Source organism: Cnephaeus nilssonii (assembly GCF_951640355.1).
Source record: "Cnephaeus nilssonii genome assembly, chromosome: 7".
Lineage (NCBI taxonomy): Eukaryota > Metazoa > Chordata > Mammalia > Chiroptera > Vespertilionidae > Cnephaeus > Cnephaeus nilssonii.
In genome coordinates this window covers 102,523,510-102,547,906 of record NC_137078.1, presented here as the reverse complement: position 1 = coordinate 102,547,906, position 24,397 = coordinate 102,523,510, and the positions used below count along the sequence as shown (strand labels likewise).

At 66.7% G+C, this 24,397-nt stretch overlaps 1 protein-coding gene across 1 annotated transcript in view; it reads left to right on the top strand.

Moving 5' to 3' along the window:
• PRKCZ (protein kinase C zeta) overlaps positions 1 to 24,397 on the top strand; it is a 61,223-nt gene that overhangs the window by 35,062 nt on the left and 1,764 nt on the right. Inside the window, exons 5-15 of the mRNA XM_079778005.1 lie at positions 2,581 to 2,666; positions 5,178 to 5,309; positions 7,157 to 7,238; positions 8,186 to 8,238; positions 11,281 to 11,469; positions 14,811 to 14,908; positions 19,750 to 19,836; positions 21,652 to 21,787; positions 21,893 to 21,980; positions 23,679 to 23,798; positions 24,241 to 24,320. Coding sequence (XP_079634131.1) covers positions 2,581 to 2,666; positions 5,178 to 5,309; positions 7,157 to 7,238; positions 8,186 to 8,238; positions 11,281 to 11,469; positions 14,811 to 14,908; positions 19,750 to 19,836; positions 21,652 to 21,787; positions 21,893 to 21,980; positions 23,679 to 23,798; positions 24,241 to 24,320 — 1,151 coding nt within the window. The remainder of the gene's footprint in view (positions 1 to 2,580; positions 2,667 to 5,177; positions 5,310 to 7,156; positions 7,239 to 8,185; positions 8,239 to 11,280; positions 11,470 to 14,810; positions 14,909 to 19,749; positions 19,837 to 21,651; positions 21,788 to 21,892; positions 21,981 to 23,678; positions 23,799 to 24,240; positions 24,321 to 24,397) is intronic.

Below are 24,397 nucleotides of genomic sequence, written 5' to 3'. Positions count from 1 at the left end.
GACCCCAGACCTGGGGGATGCTTGCTGCCTGTTGCTCTCCGTTCAGTTTTTTAATGTATTTTCTTCGCCTTGTCAGCGCCGTCAAGACGCCAGGTTGCCATGGAGACGGCTGGTTGAAATTCCCCGCAGCGTCCTAATTATAGCCGTTCCGCCAGCGGTGAGCCATGAGGGCCGCGGAGCGGAGGCTGAGAGGGGAGCCAGCGCCCACAGCTGCCCGGAGCCCGCACCTCGCCGGCTGCGCCTCCCCACGGCGGCACCAGAGCCACGCGGGCCGGCGCCCCGGCCGTGCACAGGGAGTGGCCGGGCTGCCTCCCGGGCGCCTGAGCGGCCGTCCGGATGCCCCGTGCCCGGAGGCCATTCCCTTCACCCCGTGTCTGCGGCCCGGTTCCCACGGCGTCTCCTCCTGGGAGAAGAGTCCAGTGAGACGGTGGACGTGGCTGGGCACACAGCGCACGGCCCTGTCCCCGGGCGCCCGCCCCCGCCAGCGCCCACACGCGTTCCTTCTCCCGGACGCTGTCCTTCCCTCTTTTCTCACGTGGCGGTCACTTCCCAGGAGCAGGGCTGTGACTCTTTTTGTTTTTTTGGTTAATTCTCACCCGAGGATGTTTTCATTGATTTTTAGGGAGCGTGGAAGAGAGGGAGAGAGGGAAAGACCCAGAGAAACATCGACGTGAGAGAGACACATCGATGGGTTGCCTCCTGCATGTGCCTGACCAGGAGCCTGCAGCTGAGGTCCCTGCTCTTGACTGCAGTCGAACCCGGGACCCTTTATTTAGTCCGCAGGCCGACGCTCTATCCACTGAGCCAGCCCGGCTCAGGCTCTCCTGTTCCTACGAGCACACGTGTCCCATCACAGGCGTCCTGGTGACCTCCCCCCGGCGGCTTCCCTTAGAGGCCCCGCCTCCAAACGCAGCCGCCCCGCTCAGAGCCGCCGCCCACTCAGGGCTCCCGCGTATGAATCGATCGGGGACCCAGGACTCTCACGGAGGATCTGTCACTCGTGTTCCGCTCCCGCCCTGCCCCCTCGCTTGGCCCGCCTCTGTGGCTCCCCAGGGCCCTCGGCCTCTGCCAGGACGGCTCGGTTTCTGTTCCGCAGCTTTAAGCGACTTGGAGGGCACCCCGGGGTGCGTTCAGACTGACCTGTCCAGTGCGCCGGGCGGAGGGAAGAGCCGGCGCCGTGGGGCTGGTGCGCCCTCTGACCTGCTCAGCCCCCTCCGCCATGCCTGCCTCGGGCCCTGCACCCTGCTCCCTTGCTCTGGGGGGGGGACGGTCAGGGGTGTGAATGCCACACGGACAGTCACACCTGTGGACGTTAGCAGGGACCCGCCATGGGCCAGGTTCCCCCAGAACAAGCCAGGGGTGCACCTGTCGTCTGGGCAGAGGCCCTGGGGGCTCGGGGGCAGGCTGATGGGGGGCAGGGTGATGGGGGGCAGGGTGATGGGGGGCACGTGGACAAGGGGACCCCAGGCCGAGCCCGAGGTGTGAGCCCCACGTGGGGGGGAGGGAGGTGCTGGCTCGGTCCCCAGCCGGCCCTGGTCTCCCCTGGGCGTGGAGCCCTTGAGGGAGGGCCAGGCCACACGGCCCCACCTTGGCTGTGGCTCCTGCCCCCCAGGAACCCAGCCCGTGGCTCTGACCAGTCCCCCGTGAAAGGGGAGAAGCAGGGTTGTGCTCCCCGTGACCAGATCCCGGCAATTCCCGCCCGAGCCAGTCACTTGCTTGTTTTAAAAACATCCCATCCCCGTTTCCACATTCGTGTCCCCGCCCGTCCATCCCCGAGGCCTCCCTGCGGGGCTGTGAGTGCAGAGCTGCGGCCCTGAAGGCGGCTTCTCACGCCCGTGTCACAGGGGCTGGGGCGCAGGGGCTTGCGTTTTGGGACCAGAACCGGGTCCCAGCGCGGCCCCGCGGTTCCGGGAGGGGGCTCCCCACTCACCTTCCTGGGACTGGGTCGCATGCGTGTCGTCAAAGTGGCGTTTGATGACGGGATCTTTTTTGCTTCCCCTGCCCCTGGGTTCGCCGGGCTGGGGACCCTTGGGGGCTCGAATCTGGGGGGGGCTGGGCCGGGCTGGTGGGCGCTGTGGTCAGGCTCGCTGGACCTCGTGGCAGCCGCAGCCCCTGGGCGGGCGGGAGGCATCAATGTCACCTGAGCTTGAGTCTGAGTCTTGTCGGTCCCGGGTGCAAGGCGCCTGGTGTCCATGCCGGAGCAAAGGGGTGCACAGGACGGCGGGAGGACACGGCGGTCTCAGAGGGTCCCAAAGCCTGACCCTGGTGGTGCCCTGTGGCATCGGGCTGCTGCCTGGGCCCCGTCTGTCCTCCCCCCGGGGCCGTGACTGGACCATGTGAGGAGAGACCACGTGAGGAGGGACCACGTGAGGAGGGGGCCACGTGAGGAGAGACCACGTGAGGAGGGACCACGTGAGGAGGGGGGCCACGTGAGGAGGGGCGGGCGGGAGGGAGCCGGTTGCTGTCACCACGCCTGTCTCCCAGGCCCTGGCCGCCCGACAGGAGCAGCCTGTCACGAAGGCACCGGCGTGGAGGTGGAGCGGCGGCCTGTGCTGCTCACAACCCTCCATGTCCTTTCAGAATCCATCTACCGCCGTGGAGCCCGAAGATGGAGGAAGCTGTACCGCGCCAACGGCCACCTCTTCCAAGCGAAGCGCTTTAACAGGGTGAGCGCGCCCCGGGGAGGCAGGCTCTGGCTGTCGTGTGCTCTGTGCCGAGTGCCGAGTGCTCTGTGCCGAGTGCCGAGTGAGCCGTGGGAGTCCATGTCAGGTCTTCCGGGGGCGCTGGGGTGACGCAGTCTGTCTCGCCCCTCGGCCGCCTGGTTGTACTGTTTGTCGGGGCCTGTGGCTCTGCGGTCCGGCCGGCTGTGTGCAGAGGTGGGATGTGGGTTGGACGGACCCACGGGATGCGTGGTGACGGCGCAGCGTGTCCCGGCAGGAAGGGTCTCGTGACCTCGGCCTCCCCACGCGGCCCCTGCCCTGCCCGCTGTGAAGGGCCCTTTAGCCCGTGTCCGTCTCTCCGTGACCCTCTAGATCCTCTGGAAACCACGGCCCACGTGGCCGTGCCCGTCCATTTCCCGGCGGGAGGGGGTGCCTGAGGGGCCCGCAGGGCTGCTGGAACAGCACCCCAAACCCGAGGCTTAAAACAGGCCGGGCGTCCACCGTGGTGTGAGCAGGGCTCCCTCTGCGTCTCCAGGGGCTGTTCTTCCCGCTCCTTTATTTTTTTATCGATTTCGGAGAGGAGGGGAGAGGGAGAGAGAGACAGAAACATCGGTGATGAGAGAATCATGGATCGGCTGCCTCCTGCACGCCCCCTACTGGGGATCAAGCCCGCAACCTGGCATGTGCCCTTGACCGGATTCGAACCTGGGACCCTTCAGTCCGCAGGCCGATGCTCTACCCACTGAACCACACCGGCCAGGGCCTTCCAGCGTTCTAACTGTGGTGCTGCGGGTGCCGCTGCTGTTCCTGGGCCGCAGCTCCACCCCCACCCCCCACCCCCGCCTCCCCCTGCCGTCTCCCCTGTACCCACGTCCGCGCTGTTGGGACCCCAGGCGTGACTAGGCCCACAGCCCAGCTGGCCTCCTTGAACTTAACTAACTGCCCCTAGAAGATGCTCCAAGTGAGGCCTCACACGGAGGGGCCGGTGGCCATGGACGGGGGGGGGTGGGGGGACGACACCACTGAGCCCAGCACAGCCCCGGCGTGCCCACCTGTGGCCTTTGCAGGCGCTGAGCCTCTGCCCGGCCGCCCCCCCGCCCCCAGGTCCTCAGAGCCAGGCCCCCTCACTGTCTGTCTTGGCTCAGATGTTGGTCCCTCAGGCTGTCAGGGGAGGGGTTCTGGATCACCGACCCCCCCTCCCTCTGCGGCTCCGTGGGACGCCTTGTCCAGACGAGGCCACTGCCCCTCAAGGCGCCCGGCAGGCCAGGCTGTAGGAGGAAAACCCCTTTTCCTGGTTCAGGGTACAGGCCCTGCCCCTCCTGGGCCCCGCCCCCGAGTCACACGGGGAGCCGGGACTTGGCGGGCCCCTGCAGTACCCCCGAGTGCCGTGTGCCCCGTCCCCGCCTGTTAGGGGGGCTCGGTGCCACTGGCCCGGAGTGGGCGCGTCCGTCCGTCCGTCCGTCCGTCCGAGAGGGCTGGCCCTGGGGCGGCTTGCTGGGCCACGCCCCCGGCCTGGTGGTGTAGGATTTGACCATTTTTCTTAATTGAGCTCCGGCCAGGCTGTGGGTACAGATGCACCCCTTTTACTTGGACCCTCTCAGCAGAGAGAAACGTGTGTGAAACGACAACGAACCAAAACCTGTAAACGAGCCACAGCTGGAAAGTTCTAGCAGGGAAACGTGGGGCCTGGGCGCGGGTGGGCGGGGCCGTGGGCGGAGCTCAGACCAGCTCCGTTCTCACACGTGGAAACAGCTCCCCCTCAGGATCAGTAAACAAGCTGATGGTGACCCTCAGGGTCAAATCGTTTAGGACAGTGGTCGGCAAACCGCGGCTCTTGAGCCACGTGCGGCTCTTTGGCCCCTTGAGTGTGGCTTTTCCACAAAATACCACGTGCGATGGAAACTCCGTGGCCCAGGAGCAGAAGTCGGTTTTCGGCCTGGACGAGTCTATTTTGAAGAAGTGGTTCTAACGCTGAGCCGCACTCAAGGGGCCAAAGAGCCGCATGTGGCTCAGGAGCCGCGGTTTGCCGACCACGGGTTAGGACCACGAAGAACAGAGGGGCATTTAAAATGGGAAAACCTGAAGACAAGCCGGGATGATGGCCTGTGGCCCGCGGCGGTCACGGCACCGGGCAGACCCTTCCTCCGTCTTCTCACGTGGGTGGGCTGTCTGGATGAGGGTCGGGGCTTCCCCACGCCCCCCAGCCTGGGTCCCTCCCCCAGCCGGGTGCCCACGCTGCTCAGCACCCAGCCCCTCCTCCCTGCTCGTCACCCCTCCCAGCAGGCCTCCCGTCGCCCCTCACACAGAGCAGGGCCCCCCTCCTCGGGGCCACAGGTCCCCCCCACTTGGATGGACCTGGAGGGGGGGCTCCTGAGCCCAGGCTGGGCCCGGTGCCCCAGCTCCACGCCCGCCATCTTCTGAGAGAATCCACGAGGGTGCCTTTGGCCTCTCGCTTCGCTGGTCCCTCGGGCGCGTGGGGGGCCCCGGGCCCCGTCTGACCGCGTTGTCCGCCCGCAGAGAGCGTACTGCGGCCAGTGCAGCGAGAGGATATGGGGCCTGGCCAGGCAGGGCTACCGGTGCGTCAACTGCAAACTGCTGGTCCATAAGCGCTGCCACGTGCTCGTCCCGCTGACCTGCCAAAGGCATATGGTGAGTGGGCCTGCCCGGCCCTCCTGTCCCTGCCCCCTCCCCACCCCTCCCTGCCTGTCCCTGCCCTGTCTCTGCCCCCTCCCCACCCCTCCCTGCCCGGCCTGCCCTGTCTCTGCCCCCTCCCCACCCCTCCCTGCCCCTGTCCCTGCCCCATCCCTGCCCCCTCCCCCCTCCCTGCCGGCCTTCCCTGTCCCTGCCCTGTCTCTGCCCCCTCCCCACCCCTCCCTGCCCCTGTCCCTGCCCCCTCCCTGCCGGCCTTCCCTGTCCCTGCCCCGTCCCTGCTCCCTCTCCCCCTCCCTGTCTCCCCTCCCCGTCCCTGCCCCTTCCTGCTCCCCCCTCAACCCTGCCATGGAGGACATGAGAGGGGGCGCAGGCCCCGGCAATCAATTGGGGACAGGACCCCTCTTCCCGAGCCCTGAGAGCCCCCAGTGCCCTTGGGGGGCCCGGTGCCCTCTGCGGCTCAGGGCTGTGGGGGGGAGCTGTGGGTGTGAACGCCGTGCTGCCAGGAAAGTCAGGGCTCGCCCGCTGTGCCCGGCCCCCGGGGCGCTGCTGGCACTTCCTCCTGAGCATCGGCCGCCGCGGCCGCGGGCACAGCTGGCTCCTGTCGCCGTGTGGGCGGAAGGACGCCTCTGCGGGCGGCGGCGGAGCGCGGGCGCGGGGTCCCCGCACAGACGGGCGCTCGGCTCCTCTCGCTGTGGCTGCCAAAGCCCACAGCGGGCACGTTCCCTGGGCCCCGGGCCGTCGGTATTGATGACGTCATCCTCGGGCCACACAACGGCACAGCTCAGAACGAGCCTGTTCTGTTGGTCACACAGTGGATTACCTCACCCTCACGCGGGCTGGACGTTCCCCACCCCTGTCCTAGGGGGTCCCCAGGCCCACGTTCCCTCAGAGATGAGTTCCGCCCCAAAGACTAGCCAGTCCCCAGGCCGAGGGAGCCCACGCGGGCGCCCAGGTGACCGCCAGTGGGGAGCTGCCTCCGTTACGACTCGGCGTGTGGAACCCCGTGAGCGTGGGCTCCGAGCCTGCCTGGCCGCTGACACGCGCAGAAGCCGCAGTGCGGGCTGGGGCGGTGGCCGAGCCCCGGGGGAAGGTGCCCGCTGCACACAGCACCTGCCCGGGGCGCGACGCGGGCACCCCCACCGGTGGCACCGCAGGTCACTGCCGTGCGACAAGGTAGCAGCTGCAGGGTGTGTGAGGACACGTGGAACGACGGGTGTGTTTTACTTTTAACCCTTTGCACTCGCTTGCTTTTTTCTCGATTCCTTTATTCTAATGCTAACCGTGTCGAGTCACACTCGACATCCGAGTGCAAAAGGTTAAATGTTTCTCGTCGGTTTCAGAGAGAGGAAGGGAGAGGGAGAGAGGGATGGAAACAACAACAGTGAGAGAACCATCCATCGCCTCCTGCACGCCCCACGGGGATCGAGCTCCGAAGCCGGGCCTGCGTCCTCGCCCTCGCCCGGAATCAATCCGTGACCTCCTGGTTCATCACCGACGCTCACCACGGAGCCAGCCGGCCGGCCAGCGTGTCTGCTTTTCTTTTTTTTAATTTTTATTGTTTTTATACAGAGAGGAAGGGAGAGGGACAGAGAGTTAGAAACATCGATGAGAGAGAAACATTGGTCAGCTGCCTCTTGCACACCCCCTACTGGGTATGTGCCTGCCACCAAGGTACATGCCCTTGACCGGAATCGAACCCGGGACCCTCAGTCCACAGGCCGACGCTCTCTCCACTGAGCCAGCCGGCCGGTCAGCGTGTCTGCTTTGATAGGAGCTTTGCAGTCTCGCCTCTCGGAGCTCCGGCTCCTGCACCCTGACGCCCGCGCCCTAACCCGTCCCCGCAGGATCCCGTCATGCCGTCCCAGGAGCCTCCGGTAGATGACAAGGACGACGACGCGGACCTCGCTCCCGAGGAGACTGATGGCAGTAAGGGCGCTTCCTTCCCCAGGGGCACCGGGTTCTGCCCACCCTGGTGCCCGCTGGCCTCCCCTACGACCCCGTCCGCCCTCCAAGGGACCAGGTCAGCGGGGCGGCCGCCGTCGTGGGGCCGAGACGCGCTCTCCAGGGCCTTCCCTGGGCCCCACGTCTCCCCGAGTTGCTGCCGTGGGAGCCCGGGGCTGGTCTCCGTTCTGCGCCTCCAGGGGCGTCTGCAAGGCGCTCGGTAGGGCAGCCACCGCGCCGGCCCCCCCACTCGGCTGCTGCGGAGCTGGCCTCGGGGGAAGGCCTGCCGGGCAGCCTGGGCGCTCGGCGTGCGTTGCCGTTCCCGGGGTTTTAGAGTTTTTTGTTGGTGGGGACAGGCTCCTCCATCCCAGGAGCCCTTCGGGCTGAAATGAGACCAGGCTCTTAGCACAGCACCTCCCACAGAGAAGACTCCTAACGGCAGTGACCCACCATCACCCACCACCCAGCATCCACCCACCCGCCTACCCGTCCTTCACCCAGCATCCGCGTCATTCACTCACCCACCCATCCACCCACCTATCCATTATTCACTCATCCATCTACCTATCCATCCACCATCCACCCATCTATCCATCCATCCACATACCCACCCTTCCACCATCTACTATCCACCATCCACCAACCACTCTTTCACCGTCTCCTCATCTCCCCATCCACCTGCCACCCCCCCGTCCATCCATCGTCCATCTGTCCACTGTCCACTGTAAGAACAAAGCCCAGCAGGTGGACACCAGCATCTCACACAACTCGTTTCACAGGCTGCGTGGGCCCGGGAGGCCGCCTTTTCCTCAGCCTGGTGGAGCCGGGCGTGGCTGCTGCAGGCGTCGGCCCCGAGCGCCGCTCGCCGGGTCCTGGTGTCGGGGCGTCCTCCTGACGACACCTGTGACGTCCTTGCTCCTTTTTCTCCCTAGTTCCTTACCTCTCCTCCTCCCGGAAACGTGACAGCATCAAAGATGATTCCGAGGTGAGTGCGGGGCGCCCAGAAGTCCACGTCTGTCGGTCCAGTGGCTCCTTCCTGGGGCAGCGGAGGAATCTTACGTGGACTGGACACGTGTGGGGATGTGGACACGTGCGGGGATGTGGACACGTGCGGGGCTGTGGACATGTGGGGATGTGGCTCGAAGGAGGGCGTGGTCTTGGGGGCATGCAGGAGAGCCCCTGCAGCATGGGGGCAGAGGTCGGTGAGGTTTAGAATATTTGTATTTAGCGCAGAGGCGGCCCTGAGTGGCTAGATGGACAGAGTAGCAGGTGAACGTGGCAGCATGAGCCGTGGCTGAACCTCAGAGTGCGGGTGCCGTGCTCAGCGTCTAACCCCCTCCCGGTGAGAACACAACCCCCTCCCCACGGTGAGAACGTAACCCCCTCCCGGTGAGAACCCGACCCCCTCCCAGTGAGAACACAACCCCCTCCCGGTGAGAACACGACCCCCTCCTGGTGCAGAACACGACCCCCTCCCGGTGAGAACCCGACCCCCTCCCGGGTGCAGAACACAACCCCCTCCCGGTGAGAACGTAACCCCCTCCCGGGGCAGAACACAACCCCCTCCCGGTGAGAACGTAACCCCCTCCTGGTGAGAACACGACCCCCTCCCGGTGAGAACGTAACCCCCTCCCGGTGCAGAACACGACCCCCTCCCGGTGAGAACACACACAACCCCCTCCCGGGGCAGAGCGGTGCGAGCTATCCTTGGCTGAGGCTGTGGGAGCCCAGGTGGCAGGCGGCCTACCCTGGCTCGGGGACCTCTGACCCAGGGCTCGGTGCTGTCAGGTTGGATGACGATCGCACTGTCTGAGGAGACACAGCTCCGTGCTGGCCTTCCGGGAGCTTCCGAGGCACCGGTGCTGGCGTGGCTGTTCCCACATCAGTCCAGGGGCTCAGGCCATCACGGTGGGCACCGAGCACACGTGGCCCCCGGCTCGGGGCAGGCTGACGGGGTCGGGAGGGCGGGCTCAGGAGCCTTCGCATTGTCTCCTGGCCTCTGCAGGGCTGGCCGTGTCGGGCCCAGGGCCACACGTGGACTGAGATGCCCACGAGTTCGTTAGTGACGTGGCTCTCACTCCAGGGCTCAGACCCTCAGGTTTCCTGTGACGGGCGTTCCCATCGCGGAGATCGGTGCCTCGTGAAGCCGTGAGGCCTGGGCGTCCTCGGGCACCTCTCACAGGGCCCGGGGCCCTCTGTCTTCGGGGACCTGTGTGCCATGTGAAGGCCGCTCTGTGAGGGGCCGGGGGAGACGGGGCGGCGAGGGGGGGCGAGGAGGGGGCACCCAGGACCTGGCTCTGGCAGCGCGGGCTGCCGCATCAGAGCTGGGTCTTTTTCTTTTTGTTAATATGTTTATCGATGTCAGAGAGGAAGGGAGAGGGAGGGAGAGAGAAACATCAGTGACAAGAGAGAATCATGGATCGGCTGCCTCCTGCAGCCCCACACGGGATCAAGTCCGCAGCCCGGGCCTGGGCCCTGACCGGGAATCTACCGTGACCTCCTGGCTCGCCGGCCGGGCTGGCTTGGGGCACGTCCTGTGTGGCTCCCTGAGGCTGCGGCCCCGAAGGCTCTGTGGGGTCGGTCCTGGCACCAGCACCAGCACCCTCTTCACCCCGATGGCAGACCAGGCCCGGGCTGGTTTCTGAGCCGTCATTTCTGTGAAATCGTTTATTTCGTCAAATGACGCACCTTTATTTTCCGGTTGTGTGTTTCCCACACCGCCGAGCCGTTCTCCAGTTCTCGTCGGACCCTGACGGGCGTCCTACAGTCTAACCCAGTTCTGGCACATCTGCCGGGAGCCGGCCCGGCCCCACGGGGGAGGATTCTGGCCAGGAGACCGCCCGCCTCCCGTGCAGGTCGCCTGTGCTGCCGGCAGCCGCCTGTCAGAGCGGCTCACAGGCTGAGACGCTCCCAGGGTTGTAGGTCGCAGGCTCATTGTAAAAGGGCGCCCTCTCAGGGGGTCACTCTCCCGAATCGGCACCTGTTTGTCAGCCTGGATGGTCTCCTTGGGGTTTTATGGGGCTTCTTTACACGGGCAGGATTGAGCCCACCCACTCGGGCCGCTGAGTGAGCTCAGTCCCACCCCTCCCCATGGGACTGAAAGTTCCCACCCTCCCACCTCCCAACCTCAGTCTCTCCGGGTTGGTTTCCCTGGCAACCGCCCCTCCCAGGTGATGGAGGGGCTTTCCGGAAGTCGCCCCGTTAGCATCACAAAAGGCCTCTGGCACTTGGGAAGTTCCTGGGGCTTTGGGGGCTCTGGTCCAGGACCAGGGGGAGGAGCAGATGCTCCGACTTTTTATAAACCGGGTCGTCCGTGGTCCCCAGGCCGAGAGGGTCCTGGCCGGGCAGACCCGCTGCTGCCCTTCCTGTTCCTCCCGGCTCGGCCTGAGGTCCGCGTGGCCTCCGGGCAGCACTGGTGATGGGCACCGGGGAGGTGCCCTCGTGAGCAGGGCAACTGGCCACACAGCCGGTGCCACCTCTGTCCACAAGCCTCGGGGAGCCGCCCCAGCCACTTCCCAAGTGCCCCCCAGATGTCCCGGTCAGCCTCCTGCCTGTGACCCGAGCGCGCGAGTCAGAGCCACGTACCTCCTTGGCCCCCAGGGTCCTGGGCAGAGGAGGGGCGTGCGGGAGGCAGTGGTCGCCCTTCGCTCTTATCACGCGTCCCAGCGATGCTCGCTTTGGAGACGTGGCTGGTGATGGCCGGGGAGGGCCAGGCAGCTCCAGGCCGCAGCCCCGATGCCCTGGGCACGAGAGCCTGCGGTCACCTCAGTCCCAGCGAGGCTGCCCCCACGCATCCCGGATCCCTTACGGGCCACCGGCGGCTGGGGCCGGGCCGCGGTCTGTGGAAATGAAGAGCTTTGGGGTTTCGAGCTCCTTCCGCCGAGAGCTGCACCGTCCGTAGTTCTCGGCTCTTCTCCCGAGTGGGGTGGCGGGAGGGTCGGCGCAGGCGTTGGTTGAGGTGGCAGGGATGCCCCGTGCTTCCCCGAATCCCAAGTTCCCCCTTTCCTCTCCGCTGTCCCCCGCTCAGGACCTCAAGCCGGTCATCGACGGGATGGACGGCATCAAGATTTCTCAGGGGCTGGGGCTGCAGGACTTCGACCTCATCAGGGTCATCGGGCGCGGGAGCTACGCCAAGGTCCTCCTGGTGCGGCTCAAGAAGAACGACCAGATGTACGCCATGAAGGTGGTGAAGAAGGAGCTGGTGCACGACGACGAGGTGAGCCGGCTGCGGGGTGCACGGGAGGAGGTGCCACGGGGGAGAGCCATGGAGTCTCATGGGAGGTGGCATCCTGGGAGGGAGAGCCACAGGGGATCTATAGAAGTTAGTGCCACCGGAGGGAGTGCCACGGGGCACCACATGTGGGAGTGCCACGGGGCACCACAGGGAGCCACGGGGCACCACATGTGGGAGAGCCACGGGGGCGCCAGAGGAGTGCACGACACCGTTTATTGTGTGAACTTTAGTTCTGGCTTCGTGGGCTTTATTCTTTTAGTCGAAGTGAAACACACATGTAACTGCCATGTGACCACCCTGAAGTGCACTCCCCACCACCAGTGCTGTAATGTGGCGCCACCATCACCTCTCCCAGGTGCCAGGACATTTCCTCCCTGACAAGGAGACCCCGCCCCTGTTAGCCTCCCTCGCAGCCCCCAGCCCAGCCCCGGCCCATCGGCTCCATCTGGTTCGCTGTTCGAGGCGCCGCGTGTACACAGGTCACACGCGGGGCCGTTGTGTCTGGCCTCTCTCCCTGCTCCAGGCTCCTCCCGGGTGCCTGTGCCTGAGCTCCCCCCTTTTCACGGCCGAGGAACGTTCCCGCGTGCGGGTGCCCCGGGTTGTCCAGTCCGCTGTGCGTGGGCCCTGGTTGACCCACCCCGGCTGCTGTGAGGAGAGCTGCGTGGACGCACGCGCACAGCGATCTGTTAGGGCCTCGGCTCTCAGTCCTCGGGGTCTTTCCCGGGAGTGGGATTGCTGGGTCGCAGGTACGTCCGCGCTGACCTGTCTGAGGAGCCGCCACCCCTCCTCCCGCCGCTGCTCCCTCACGTTCCCGCGGGCCTGCTCCCAGCCCCTCCCAGGACCTGGTTCTGGGTTTGGTTGGCTCTGTCCTGGTGGGTGTGACGTGGCCTCTTACTGTGGTCGTGGCTGCGTTGCCATAGTGACTAGAGACACTGAGCCTCGTTCCTGGGCTGGTTGGCTTCATGCTCTTGGGGTCTTTTTCTCCTGCACCCGATACAGGTTCTGTGTCTAAACGCAGAGAAAAGACCCATGTCTGGGCCGTGACCTGTTGCTGTGGCCGGGACACAGCCCCCGCCCGGCTCACGCGTGAGGGCAGAGCTGGGACTGGGCCTGAGTGCTCACACCCGTCGCCCCCGCCCCGCAGGGTGCATCTGGGCCGTGCACAGGCTGCCCAGCTGCCCTCCGCCCCAAGCGCTGCGCCCACACGTGAGGACGTGTCCGCCCCCGAGCGCTGCGCCCACACGTGAGGGCGTGTCCGCCCCGAGCGCTGTGCCCACACGTGAGGGCGTGTCCACCCCGAGCGCTGTGCTCACACGTGAGGGCGTGTCTGCACCGAGCGCTGTGCCCACACGTGAGGGCGTGTCCGCCCCGAGCGCTGTGCCCACACGTGAGGGCGTGTCCGCCCCGAGCGCTGTGCCCACACGTGAGGGCGTGTCCACCCCAGCGCTGTGCTCACACGTGAGGGCGTGTCCGCCCCGAGCGCTGCGCCCACACGTGAGGGCGTGTCCGCCCCTGAGCGCTGTGCTCACACGTGAGGGCGTGTCTGCACCGAGCGCTGTGCCCACACGTGAGGGCGTGTCCGCCCCTGAGCGCTGTGCTCACACGTGAGGGCGTGTCTGCCCCAAGCGCTGCGCCCACACGTGAGGGCGTGTCTGCCCCCGAGCACTGTGCTCACACGTGAGGGCGTGTCCGCCCCAGCGCTGTGCTCTCACGTGAGGGCGTGTCAGGAGGGCGTGTCCGCCCCGAGCGCCGGGCGTTGCAGGCCTCCCGGCCCAGCGGCCCGCGGGAATGGACGGAACTGTGCGGCGGTTTGCAGGGACGAGGCGCCTCGGAGTCCACACTCAGCCTCTGCGTCGCCCGCTGTGGGCCCAGAGGCGGAGGGGGGCCCTCAGGGGGTCCCTCGAGAAGAGCGGGAGGGACTCGGGAGTTGGCGTATGGGAGCGAGTGTGTTCCCGCGTGTGCGTGTGTGAGAGACGGTCGTGTCCGGTGGCCGTGAGCCTGGGCCTGGACAGAAGGCTAGAGGGACCCCGAGAGCAGCGGGCTGGTTAATGGCCCCCAAAGAGAGATGTTCCCACACTAATCCCTGGGACCGTATACAGCCAGCGGGCAGGAGGGAGGCGTGTGGGCAGGAGGGAGGCGTGCGGGCAGGAGGGAGGCGTGCGGGCAGGAGGGAGGCGTGCGGGCAGGAGGGAGGCCAGCGGGCAGGAGGGAGGCCAGCGGGCAGGAGGGAGGCCAGCAGGCAGAAGGGAGGCCAGCAGGCAGAAGGGAGGCCAGCGGGCAGGAGGGAGGCCGGGCAGTCGGGCGGAAGAACCTGGGCTGATCTCCACCTGGGAGGGAGGAGGCGGCTCGGCGACCAGCAGGGTGCTCTGCCTGAGCGCCTGGGTGACCGGCTGCCTTTGGCGAGCAGATGGCGGGGCTGGTCCTGTGCTCTGTGGAGGCCTGGCTTGCAGCGGGGCGGCCGTGTGGAGTTGCCCAGCAGCCATGGACGAGCAAGTCTGGAGCTCAGGACGGAGCAGGGACCTCTGCACGGACGGATGGGGTTGGAGCCATTCCACCCAGGGGTCTCCTGCCGGTGGAGGGAAGAGGGGCTTCCCCCAGGTTCCAGCAGGGACCGGGAGCGGCGGCCCTGGGGGCAGGGCAGTGCTGGGGGATGAGCGTGGGACTCTGGAAATCTGCGTAACCCTCCACCCGTTTCCTTGTGCCCTAAGCGGGGGGTGATACCCGCCTCCCAAGGCTGCCACGGGAGCACAGACAGCCTGTGGCCAAGGCCACGCACAGCTGGGACGGGTAGGAACGGTGGTAAATGACAGTTGTGATACATGATGGAGAACGCTGCTGCCCCTGGTGGAGGCGGTGATGAATGGAGATGAGGTGATGGTAGTGATGACAGTGGAGATGGTGATGATGATAGTGATGATGGTGACGGTGATGGTGGTAGAGGTGGGGGTGGCGGTAATGGGTGACAGTGACGGTGATGATGGTGAAGTGATGATGTGGGGAAGGTGGGGATGAGGCTGGAGATGGTGATGGTGGTAGAGGTGGCGATGGTAGTAATGGGTGACGGTGATGGTGGTGGTGATGATGGTGATGGTGGTAGAGGCGGGGGTGGCAGTAATGGGTGACAGTGACGGTGATGATGGTGAAGTGATGATGTGGGGAAGGTGGGGATGGGGCTGGAGATGGTGATGGTGCTGATCTCTCTCTAAATGGGTGTCTCTCTCTCTCTCTCTCTGCGTTGTCTCCCACGAGGGGAGACACAGCATCCCTTCCCCGGGCTGCCTGCGGGCGGTCAGGAGCCCCCTGACCCCTGGCTTCTGTTCCAGGACATCGACTGGGTGCAGACGGAGAAGCACGTGTTCGAGCAAGCGTCCAGCAACCCCTTCCTGGTCGGCCTGCACTCCTGCTTCCAGACGACCAGCAGGTAGGGCGGGCTGGGCCCGCTGCTTCCGTGTGAGCCCGTGTGAGCCCGTGTGAGCCGCAGGCTTCTCCCAGGGCCGAGTGCGGGGGTTGGGTTTGTCTGCGAGCCTTGTTCTCATTGGCTGCTGTCACGGTGAGTGAATGTCATCATCCGGACCCCAAGCACTTCATTCCCGTGAGCACAGAGCCCCTGGCTGCCCCTCCCCGGATCGGATCGCAGATTCCACCTCCTGAATGTCTCCGCTTCCCCCTCTCCTGCCCGAACCCGCCACGGGCTCCGGGCTCCCCGTTACGTTCTGAACGGCTTCTGCTGTGTCTGGGTGTGCGGACCCGGCGCTGTGACCGCCCGGCGCCTGCTCTGTCCGACTCGGCGGCTGCCTGACCGGTAGCCCGTCCTTTGCTCGCCTCCTCTCGTCCTGGGCTCGCCGGGAAGTGACAGGCGGGCCTCCTTGGTCGCACACGCACTGTCTCCCGGCCTCCATTCAGCGCCGACCGCAGCCTCCTGGGTTAGGGATGGGCCCAGGGAGGGAGCGCCCCCCAAGCCCGCCCCCCTCACTGGAGTCCAGAAAAGCACCGGCTTGGTGTTGGTGAATTGCACCCATGAACTTGTAGGCGTGGAGGTCCAAGGGGCGAATGTCCCAACCTCGCTTCCCTCACCGCCGCCGAGCACAGAGCCTCGCGCTCAGGCCCGGGAGCCGGCGCCAGGGGTGTCCCCGTGCGGCAGGCAGGGCAGGCAGAGCTTTGGCGGCTTCCTCCCTCGGGTGTTCCTGTGGCCCCCGGAGACGGGGCCACTCTCCTTCTCTTCCGAGCTGGTCCTCACGGCGCTCGGCAGCCACAGCGGCCCGCCCGGGGGTAGCTGGTGTGCACGCGCGGCCTCTCCGGGACGCGGTCTCTCCGGGACGGGGCGTCTCCGGGCTGTGTCACGGGGACCGGGCTGTGCGATGTGACTCGTAGAACCCGCGCCCGCAGAGGCAGGTCTCGTGCCAGAGGCCGTGGTGTCCAAGGTGCAGTCAGTTCCTGGCACAAGGTGAGGTGAGCACCTGTCGGATTTGCTGACTCACCTGTTAGGAGGGGCGAGGGCGACGTCACAGCTCCACGCAGAGCTCAGTCCTGCTCGCATCTGGGCTGGCGGGTTTGCTGGGAGGCGGAGCGGGTCCCTCCGCCCGACAGGCTGCACCGGCGTGTCTACCGGCCGGCCTGGCTTTGGGCTGGGACGTGGCTGCACACGGGAAAAGACGCCTAGAAACGGCCGGGAAGGGTGCTCCGGGAAACCACATCCCCCAGCTGTGCGGGCAGCGCCTACGTCCCCTGCAGGCACCATCAGTCCTAGCAGAGGCTCTGGGGCGGGCACCGGCTCCACTTCCCGCCCCTCCTTCCCCGCCCGTGCTGCCTGCCCTGGTCCCCTCCCCGCCCCTGCCACCTCGCCCTGGTCCCCTCCCTGGGCCCAGCTTCCTCTGGGAACAGGGACAGCAGGGATGCCTGCCTCCGGCCGTGGGTAAGGTCACGGCATGCGGGGGGGTGACCTGCTGCCGGGAGGTCACCTGTCGGGTGGTCGCCCGTCTCAGGCCGGCACTGGTGTCACCACGGGGACCGGATGGCTCCGGCGGCTCAGGGAGTTTTAGTGCCAAGTAAACATGGTGCTCCGGGAAACCACATCCCACACCTGCAGGTCAGCCACGCCCTCCAGACAACAGCAAGTTAGTTAGCGACCAGCCGCCCAGACGGGAAACTGCCTCCGGCTAAGCTGTTCCAGGGAAATGACCCAAAGGTTGTGGCTAAAGTCACTTTTTTAGCAAACCCCACCCCCTGCGCATTGGACTGCGGTTCTGCACCTGCCCAGGCCACAGGGCACAGGGCACAGGGCCTAGAGCACAGGGCACAGAGCATAGGGCACAGGGCCTAGAGCACAGAGCACAGGGCACAGGGCCCAGAGCACAGGGCCCAGGGCCCAGAGCACAGGGCACAGGGCTTAGAGCACAGGGCACAGGGCATAGGGCACAGGGCTTAGAGCACAGGGCACAGGGCCCAGAGCACAGGGCACAGGGCCTAGAGCACAGGGCACAGGGCCTAGAGCACAGGGCACAGGGCCTAGAGCACAGGCCCCAGGGCTCAGGGCACCACTGAGACCCGGTTGCTGCTGAGCTTCTGCTGTTTAACCTCAGAGTCGGGATGGGTTTTGCTCCTGACAAACGAGGGTGCCCCTCACTCCGTGTCAGGGACACTGGGCCCCCCGCTGCTTGGTCTCCATAAACGGCACCGAGGCTTCCCTTCGCTGGACACGAGGGACCTGGTGCCTGAGTGCCCGCCCGGGGAGTTGGCGAGGGGCGGGTGGGGAGATGTAGGGGGGAGGCTCGGGGGAGAGGTCAGCCACCTGCGGGGCGGGGTGGGGGACGGGTAGCAGCAGGGAGCAGGTGTGCCAGCGCAGGCCGGCCGTCGGCAGGTGTGGTGATAGGAGGAGGCGCTGGCGGGGGCGGTGGCTGCGAGCACGGACGGCGAAAGGCCGTGACCTGGGCGCAGTCGCCCGTGACTGACAGCCGGTGCGTCCTCCGTGGGCGCGTGAGTCACCGCCCCTGCCGACGCGGTGCGCCTGTTACTGTCAGTTTAACCCAGAACAGAGCAGCGTGGGTGACAGGTGGCGGGCGGGCGGCACCGGCTCCTCAGCCTGTTCTCTGACACCTGGTGACGGCTCCGAGGCCGGGGTGCTCGCTGTCATCTGGGCCCGACGAGGGGAAACAGCCCGGCGTCCGGAGCTGGACCCCCCAGGCTGGCGGCCGGGCCGCGAGGGCATCGCGGGAGACACCGTCTTCTTGGGGTGACTGCGGCTCGGCCGGGCACTGGAGATGTTCCGGGGTTCATTTCTGTGTCGAGTGCATAGACTGGCGGCCCCTGGGCATCACCCCAATGCCCTGGACAGGGAGGGGCCCTCGGGGCGCGGGCTCTGTGCCTGGAGCCTGGGGCCGAGTCCTGTCGCTGGGGGGACCCCCCCCACCACCACCCACACACACCACGAGGGGACTGGTTGGTTGTTTGTGCCTGGACTGGAGGCGGCTTGGGGACGGACGCGTTGGGGGCCTGTCGCCGGGGGCCGAGGAGCGGGGGAGGGGGGGGTGCGAGCCCCGCAAGGCGGTGGTGACTTGGTGCCTCACGTCCCCGGCCCGACCTGGACGACGCGTGGCGCTGAGGCCACGGTGCCGCCTCCTCGTCCAGCCGGACGCCCTGCCTGGCCGGTCCCTCCCCGGACAGCGCCTCCCTCGGGCCAGGCCTGGGCCCGGACGACGCCCGGGGCTCCTTTGTCAGGACTGGCCTGAAACTGCTTTAAAGAACGTCAGGAACCACATGAAATAACAGCGTGAAAAACACCACAAAACACACACACTAACACGCAGCCCCGTGCCCAGAGGAGACCTCCGTGTGCGCTCCCTGGTTCCCCGTGCCACCGCGCCGCGGCCCGTGTGCTGCTTCGGTTTCGCTTGTGTGTTTGCCGTTTATTTCCCCTCGTGGGCTTTGGAACCAACCTGTCTCCCCGGAACGGAGGGGAAACGGGCATGCTGATGGGGCTCTGCGGGTTTGCAGGTCCCGGGACACCGGGGTCCCTGTGGCGGCAGCGCCGCCCCCCCCCCCCCCACGGCCCCTCCCACCTGGCATCCTCCCTGCAGTTCCCACTTCCCTGCCTGAGCAGTTAGTTGCCTCTCGTTCGGGGACGGAAGAAACACCAAAGTGCCCTGTGACCCCAGAAGGGCCTACCCGCCCCCTGACGCCCCCGGGAGCCGCGACCTACAAATCCGAGAGCTGCCCCCAGCAGGGTGTTTCTGGAAAATCGTGTGGGAATGTAATTGTTAAAATGGGACCTGATTCAGTTTGATAAAGAGCTTAGCTCACCCGGAAAGAAACGGATGGAGACCCGTGCGCATCTGACAACACGATCCGGTCTCGGTTCTGTGACGCCCAGGACCCCACAGCTTGGGCCTGACCCCAGCGGCCCCTCGACCGCTCCCCAGAGTCACCGCGGCCGGGTCGGCACTGACCCCCGACCCCAGGCCTGCTGCTCCGGTCCTTGCACTGGGCTCAGCCTGGGCACAGGGGCCGGGCTCCGCCCAAAGCCCACCCGCTCCTTCCTCCCCTTGATCCTGCGCCTGCAGCCTCCCGTTCGGGCCTCCACCCTCTCCGGACAGGGCGCCGCCTTCGCTCCGCCGCCGCCCACTGTCCCCTCGCCAGAGCCCGTCGCACTGAGACAGGGGCCTCACGGCCTTGTCGCCCCTCCCCGGGCCCGTGCTCGCGGCCATCCTCTCGTGGCCTTTCCTCCGACGGGGGGGAGCTGGTCCCGTGTGTCCAGGCCTCGCTCCCCTGCGGGCTCTGGCCGCGGCCCCATCTTATTTTTACCGTTTCCCCGAGGCAGACCTCGCTCCGCTGGGAGAGCAAAGAGCTGCTGTCAGCACCGGCCTGCGCGGCCCGCGGGCAGCAGCTCACGACCCTTCTTTCCGGGTCCTGTGGGGCCCGTGCGCTGTCAGCGGGGGATGGGGGAGTAGGGGGGTGGGGGGTGGAGTCACGGGGACGTGCAGTGCGAGAGCAGCCCCCCAGTTCGTGCTGTGTGTGCCCGGGCCTCGGCCAGGCTCCCGTGGGGTCCTCTCCTGACACAGGGTGTCCCCCGCCCGGTTCTAAAGCCCAGAGTGAGGGGGTGAGAAGTGGGGTTAGAATGGGCGACAGTAGGGCCCCTGGCAGCCCCAGGGTGACGCTTCCCCCCACCCAGGAGCAGCTCAGGGACCGGCCACCGCGGCCTGGAGCCACCCCCGAGGGCACACGTCTTCCTGGCGGGTGGTCTCAGCCCGGCGCCCTCCCTCCTGCCAGGCTGTTCCTGGTCATCGAGTACGTCAACGGCGGGGACCTCATGTTCCACATGCAGAGGCAGCGCAAGCTTCCGGAGGAGCACGCCAGGTGGGCGGGGCCAGGGGCGGGGGGGGGGGGAGGGAGGACCAGGAGTGGGGGCGGGGCCAGGGCTGTCAGGTGGGAGGGCCCAGGGGGCGGGGCCAGGGGCTGTCAGGTGGGAGGGCCCAGGGGGCCAGGTGGGTGGGGCCGGGGGCAGGGACGGGGACCTCCTCCAGGTCTGGGAGCTGCTAGAGGAGTGAGTTTGGGGGGCGTGTGCCTGCTCCCCTGCGTGTGGCCGGTGCCCGAGCCTGCAGGGAAGCAGGTTCCGGGCATGTGCTGCAGGCTTCGTTCCCCAAGCGGGGCAGGTTCTGCCTGAGCTCCCGGGCCGGGGCCGGCTTCCCAGCTGTTCACAGGATGCACAGCCGGGTTTGCGGGGCACAGACAGGGGTCGGGGCACAGACAGGGATGGGGGCACAGACAGGGGTCGGGGCACAGAGGGATGGGGGCTCAGACAGGGGTCGGGGCACAGACAGGGATCGGGGCTCAGACAGGGATCGGGCACAGACGGGATGGGGGCACAGACAGGGGGGTCGGGGCACAGACAGGGGTCACTGTTCTCTCTAACCAGCGGGAAGGGCAGGACGCTCGCCCCTTTCCTCTCGGCGGCCCACTTCCCCGCGGCGCGGCCTCTGGTCCACACCCTCGCTTTCCTGTTTTCACCGCTTTCTCGTCCCTCGCTTCCTCACTGGACAACGCTCCACGCCGTTCTGAGTCACTGAGAGCCTTTGGGGGAGAGGCAGTTAATAAACCGAAAATCGCACACTCCCCACACTCACCTTCCCCTAATTCTGGTGAAATACAAAGGACGTGGAATTTCCCTTGTTCGCCATTTCTGCGTGCACAGCTCAGGGACATCAAGCACCTTCACACTGCTCTGCAGCCGGCACCTCCATCCTTTCTGGAACTTTCCATCTTCCCAACTAACTCTCTGTCCCCATTAAACACTCATTCCTACCCCTCCCCTCCCCCCTCTCCCCTGCACCACCGTCTACTCTGTCCCTGGACCTGACTCCTCCAGGGCCCCCGGGAGCGGATCACACGGCCTCTGTCCTTCCGAGTCGGGCTTTTTAAAAAAAATGTTTGTTAACTTCAGAGAGGAAGGAGGGGAGAGAGAGACACATCATGAGAGCGGTCATGGATCAGCTATTGGCTGCCTCCCGCACGCCCCCTCCTGGGGGTCGAGCCTGCAGCCGGGGCCTGTGCCTGACCTCCTGGCTCACAGGTGGATGCTCAACCCCTGAGCCTCGCTGGCCGGCCGGGCAGCTCCTCCTGTTGAAGGCAATCTCCCCGTGGGGGATGGGCACGTGTTGTCTGTCCATCCGGGACCCGGCTACGCCCCCTCTTGGCGAGTGGAGGGACGAGGGGCGGGGATCTGTTCGAGGCCCTCTTCCAGCTCTTTGCCTGCACCCCCAGACGTGGGTGCTGGAGTGTGTGGGCGTTGTTTTCAGTTCCTCCGGCCCCTCCACGCTGCCTTCCCCGCAGCTGCCCTTCCACGTCCCCACCCCCGCCCCCCAGCCCGTTCCCACCCCCAGAGCCCAGACCCACCGCTCCCCTGTCCTGGGCGACACTTGTTTTGCTTCTGGTGCTAGTTTGTCGGTGCCCACCCCCATGGCGAGGGTGGGGATGGGGGTGGGGGAGGAATTGTTTTGATGTGCGTTTCCCTGGCAACTAGGATGTTGAGCATCTTTTCCAGTCCTGGGGGCCCTGAGCACTGTCAGCCGATGCGAGAGCGGCTCCCCCACCCCACTCGTGCCGATCGTGCCGTGTGCCCGGGCCTCGCCCCGGCCCCTGCGGGCTCCTGCTGACCCGGCGTGTCCCCGCCAGGTTCTACGCCGCGGAGATCTGCATCGCCCTCAACTTCCTGCACGAGCGGGGCATCATCTACCGGGACCTGAAGCTGGACAACGTCCTCCTGGACGCCGACGGCCACATCAAGCTGACGGACTACGGCATGTGCAAGGCGAGCTCCCCCGCCCCGCGCGCCCCGCCCCGCCTGCCTGGTCCCGAGGGTTCTCTCCGAGGCTCACGGCCGTCCTCCCTCCTGGTGACACCGCTGTCCCCACAGGAAGGCCTGGGCCCCGGCGACACGACGAGCACGTTCTGCGGGACCCCCAACTACATCGCCCCGGAGATCCTGCGCGGAGAGGAGTACGGTGAGCGCGGCTGTGGGCGGGGGGGGGCCTCCAGGAGCTCCCCTCTTGGGGACACGGTCACAGGGCAGAGAGGAGGGCTCACCGACAGGTCACACCTGAAATCCACGCCCTGCCCCCGGCCGCCTTCCGCCCTCTGGCCTCTCCCTGTGTGAGCCCCTCGGCCCCATCGGTGGTCTCAGGTGTTCGCCTCAGTGTCCCCGGAGGAGGGCCCTGGGCAGGAGGTCTCTTAACGAGGAGCCTGAGGGCCGGGAGGAGGGAGGGGCCTGAGGGCCGGGAGGAGGGAGAGGGCTCAGAGCCAGGACAGACCAGGCCCCGAGACCGCGGGTACCGCCAGGGCGGATGCGGGCACCTGCCCTCACCTCGGATCAGAGCCCTGGGAGCAGACGGGAGATGGCGGGGCCTGGGCCGCATTTTCCACGAAGTGTCTCCCGGACGTGCCGCACACGTTTCTAAGCCGTTTCTTGGTTGGTGGAAGCGGGTAGGCAGGGTGGGCGGCCCTGGGGGCCAAGACCCTGACGTCACAGCCAGAGGAGGGCGGGTCGCTGGCTCCAGAGAGAGACCCCCACCCCCACAGTGGGCTCCCTGCCCCCCAGGCGTTCCCGCAGGTCAGCTGTGCTCGGCCATGAGCCCAAAAGGGAGCGTGGGAACCTGTGGGCAGGTGTCAGAAGGGGCCGCACGGAAAGCACGGCCGTCCCACCATCGGCTCAGCTTGGTGTGTGTGTGTGTGTGTGTGTGTGTGTGTGTGTGTGAGTGTGTGTGCATGTGTGTGAGTGTGCATGTGTGTGAGTGTGTGTGCGTGAGTGCGTGTGTGTGTGTGTGGGGGGAGGTGTGTGTGTGAGTGTGTGTGTGTGTGTCAGTGTGTGTGTCAGTGTGTGTGAGTGTGTGTGTGTGCATGTGTGTGTGAGTGTGCATGTGTGTGAGTGTGTGTGCGTGAGTGTGTGAGCGTGTGTGTGTGTGTGAGTGTGTGTGGGGGGGGAGGTGTGTGGAGGTGTGTGTGTGTGTGAGTGTGTGTGTGTGTGAGTGCGTGTGTGTGTGAGTGTGTGTGCATGTGTGTGAGTGTGCATGTGTGTGAGTGTGTGTGCGTGAGTGCGTGTGTGTGTGAGTGTGGGGGGGGGAGGTGTGTGTGTGAGTGTGTGTGTGTGTGTGTGTGTGTCAGTGTGTGAGTGTGTGTGAGTGTGTGTGCATGTGTGTGTGAGTGTGCATGTGTGTGAGTGTGAGTGTGTGAGCGTGTGTGTGTGTGTGAGTGTGTGTGTGGGGGGGGAGGTGTGTGGAGGTGTGTGTGTGTGTGGAGGTGTGTGTGTGTGAGTGTGTGTGGAGGTGTGTGTGTGTGAGTGTGTGTGTGGAGGTGTGTGGGGGGGAGGTGTGTGTGTGTGTGTGGAGGCGGAGGGGTGTGTGTGTGTGTGGAGGCGGAGGGGTGTGGTGTGGTATGAGTGTATGGTGTGGGGAGGTGTGTGTGGCGTGGGGGTGGGGAGTGGGGTATGTGGCATGAGTGAGTGTGTGTGTGTGTGTGTGTGTGTGTGCACATGGACGCGGTTGGAGGTGCAACGCGGATTGCCAGGCGGTGACAGCGCAGACTCGGCAGAGCCAGGTCGGGGTCCCTGCCTGGAGGGAGCAGCCCCGTGAGCAGGAGAGACCGGACCCAGGACGCGGACGGGGAGGTGGGGCGCCGCCCCGACGCTGACGGCTGTGCTGCCGCAGGGTTCAGCGTGGACTGGTGGGCGCTGGGCGTCCTGATGTTCGAGATGATGGCCGGGCGCTCCCCCTTCGACATCATCACCGACAACCCCGACATGAACACCGAGGACTACCTGTTCCAGGGTGAGGCGGGGCTGGGGGGCCCCAGGCTGGTCCCCACCTGGGACCGTGCGTGCCTGTTCTCAGACCCGGGGGGCGGGGCCCACGGCCCTCCTGTCACCTGACTTGGCACAGGCTCCCTCCTGCCTGGCCACACGCTCCCTGGAGGCCTGGGCCCCGGGGTGGGGGTGGGGGGTGCTCAGCCAGGCCATGCCCCTCCAGCCACCCTAGGGCTCCCTGCCCCGGGCCCCGACCCTGGTCCCTGTGGCGCCCTCTGGCGGCCGAATGCGGAAGGGCCTGGGGCACCGTGGTTCATCCGGGATGAGCACCTTCCGCCACGGGGACCCACCGGGTGGCAGACCCTGCTGGGCTGTGGGAGGGTCCCGGGGCTTCCTCACTGCGGCACAGCAGACGGGGGGGGGGGGGCTGGCAGGGACACGGCCGCTCACCCTGACCCCCTTCGCAGTGATCCTGGAGAAGCCCATCCGCATCCCCCGGTTCCTCTCCGTCAAGGCCTCCCACGTCCTGAAGGGCTTCTTGAACAAGGTACGCGCGGCGGTGCCCGGGGTCCACCACCGGCCCGGTCACTCCCGGGCTCTGGGGCCTCGCCGGGTGGGAGGGAG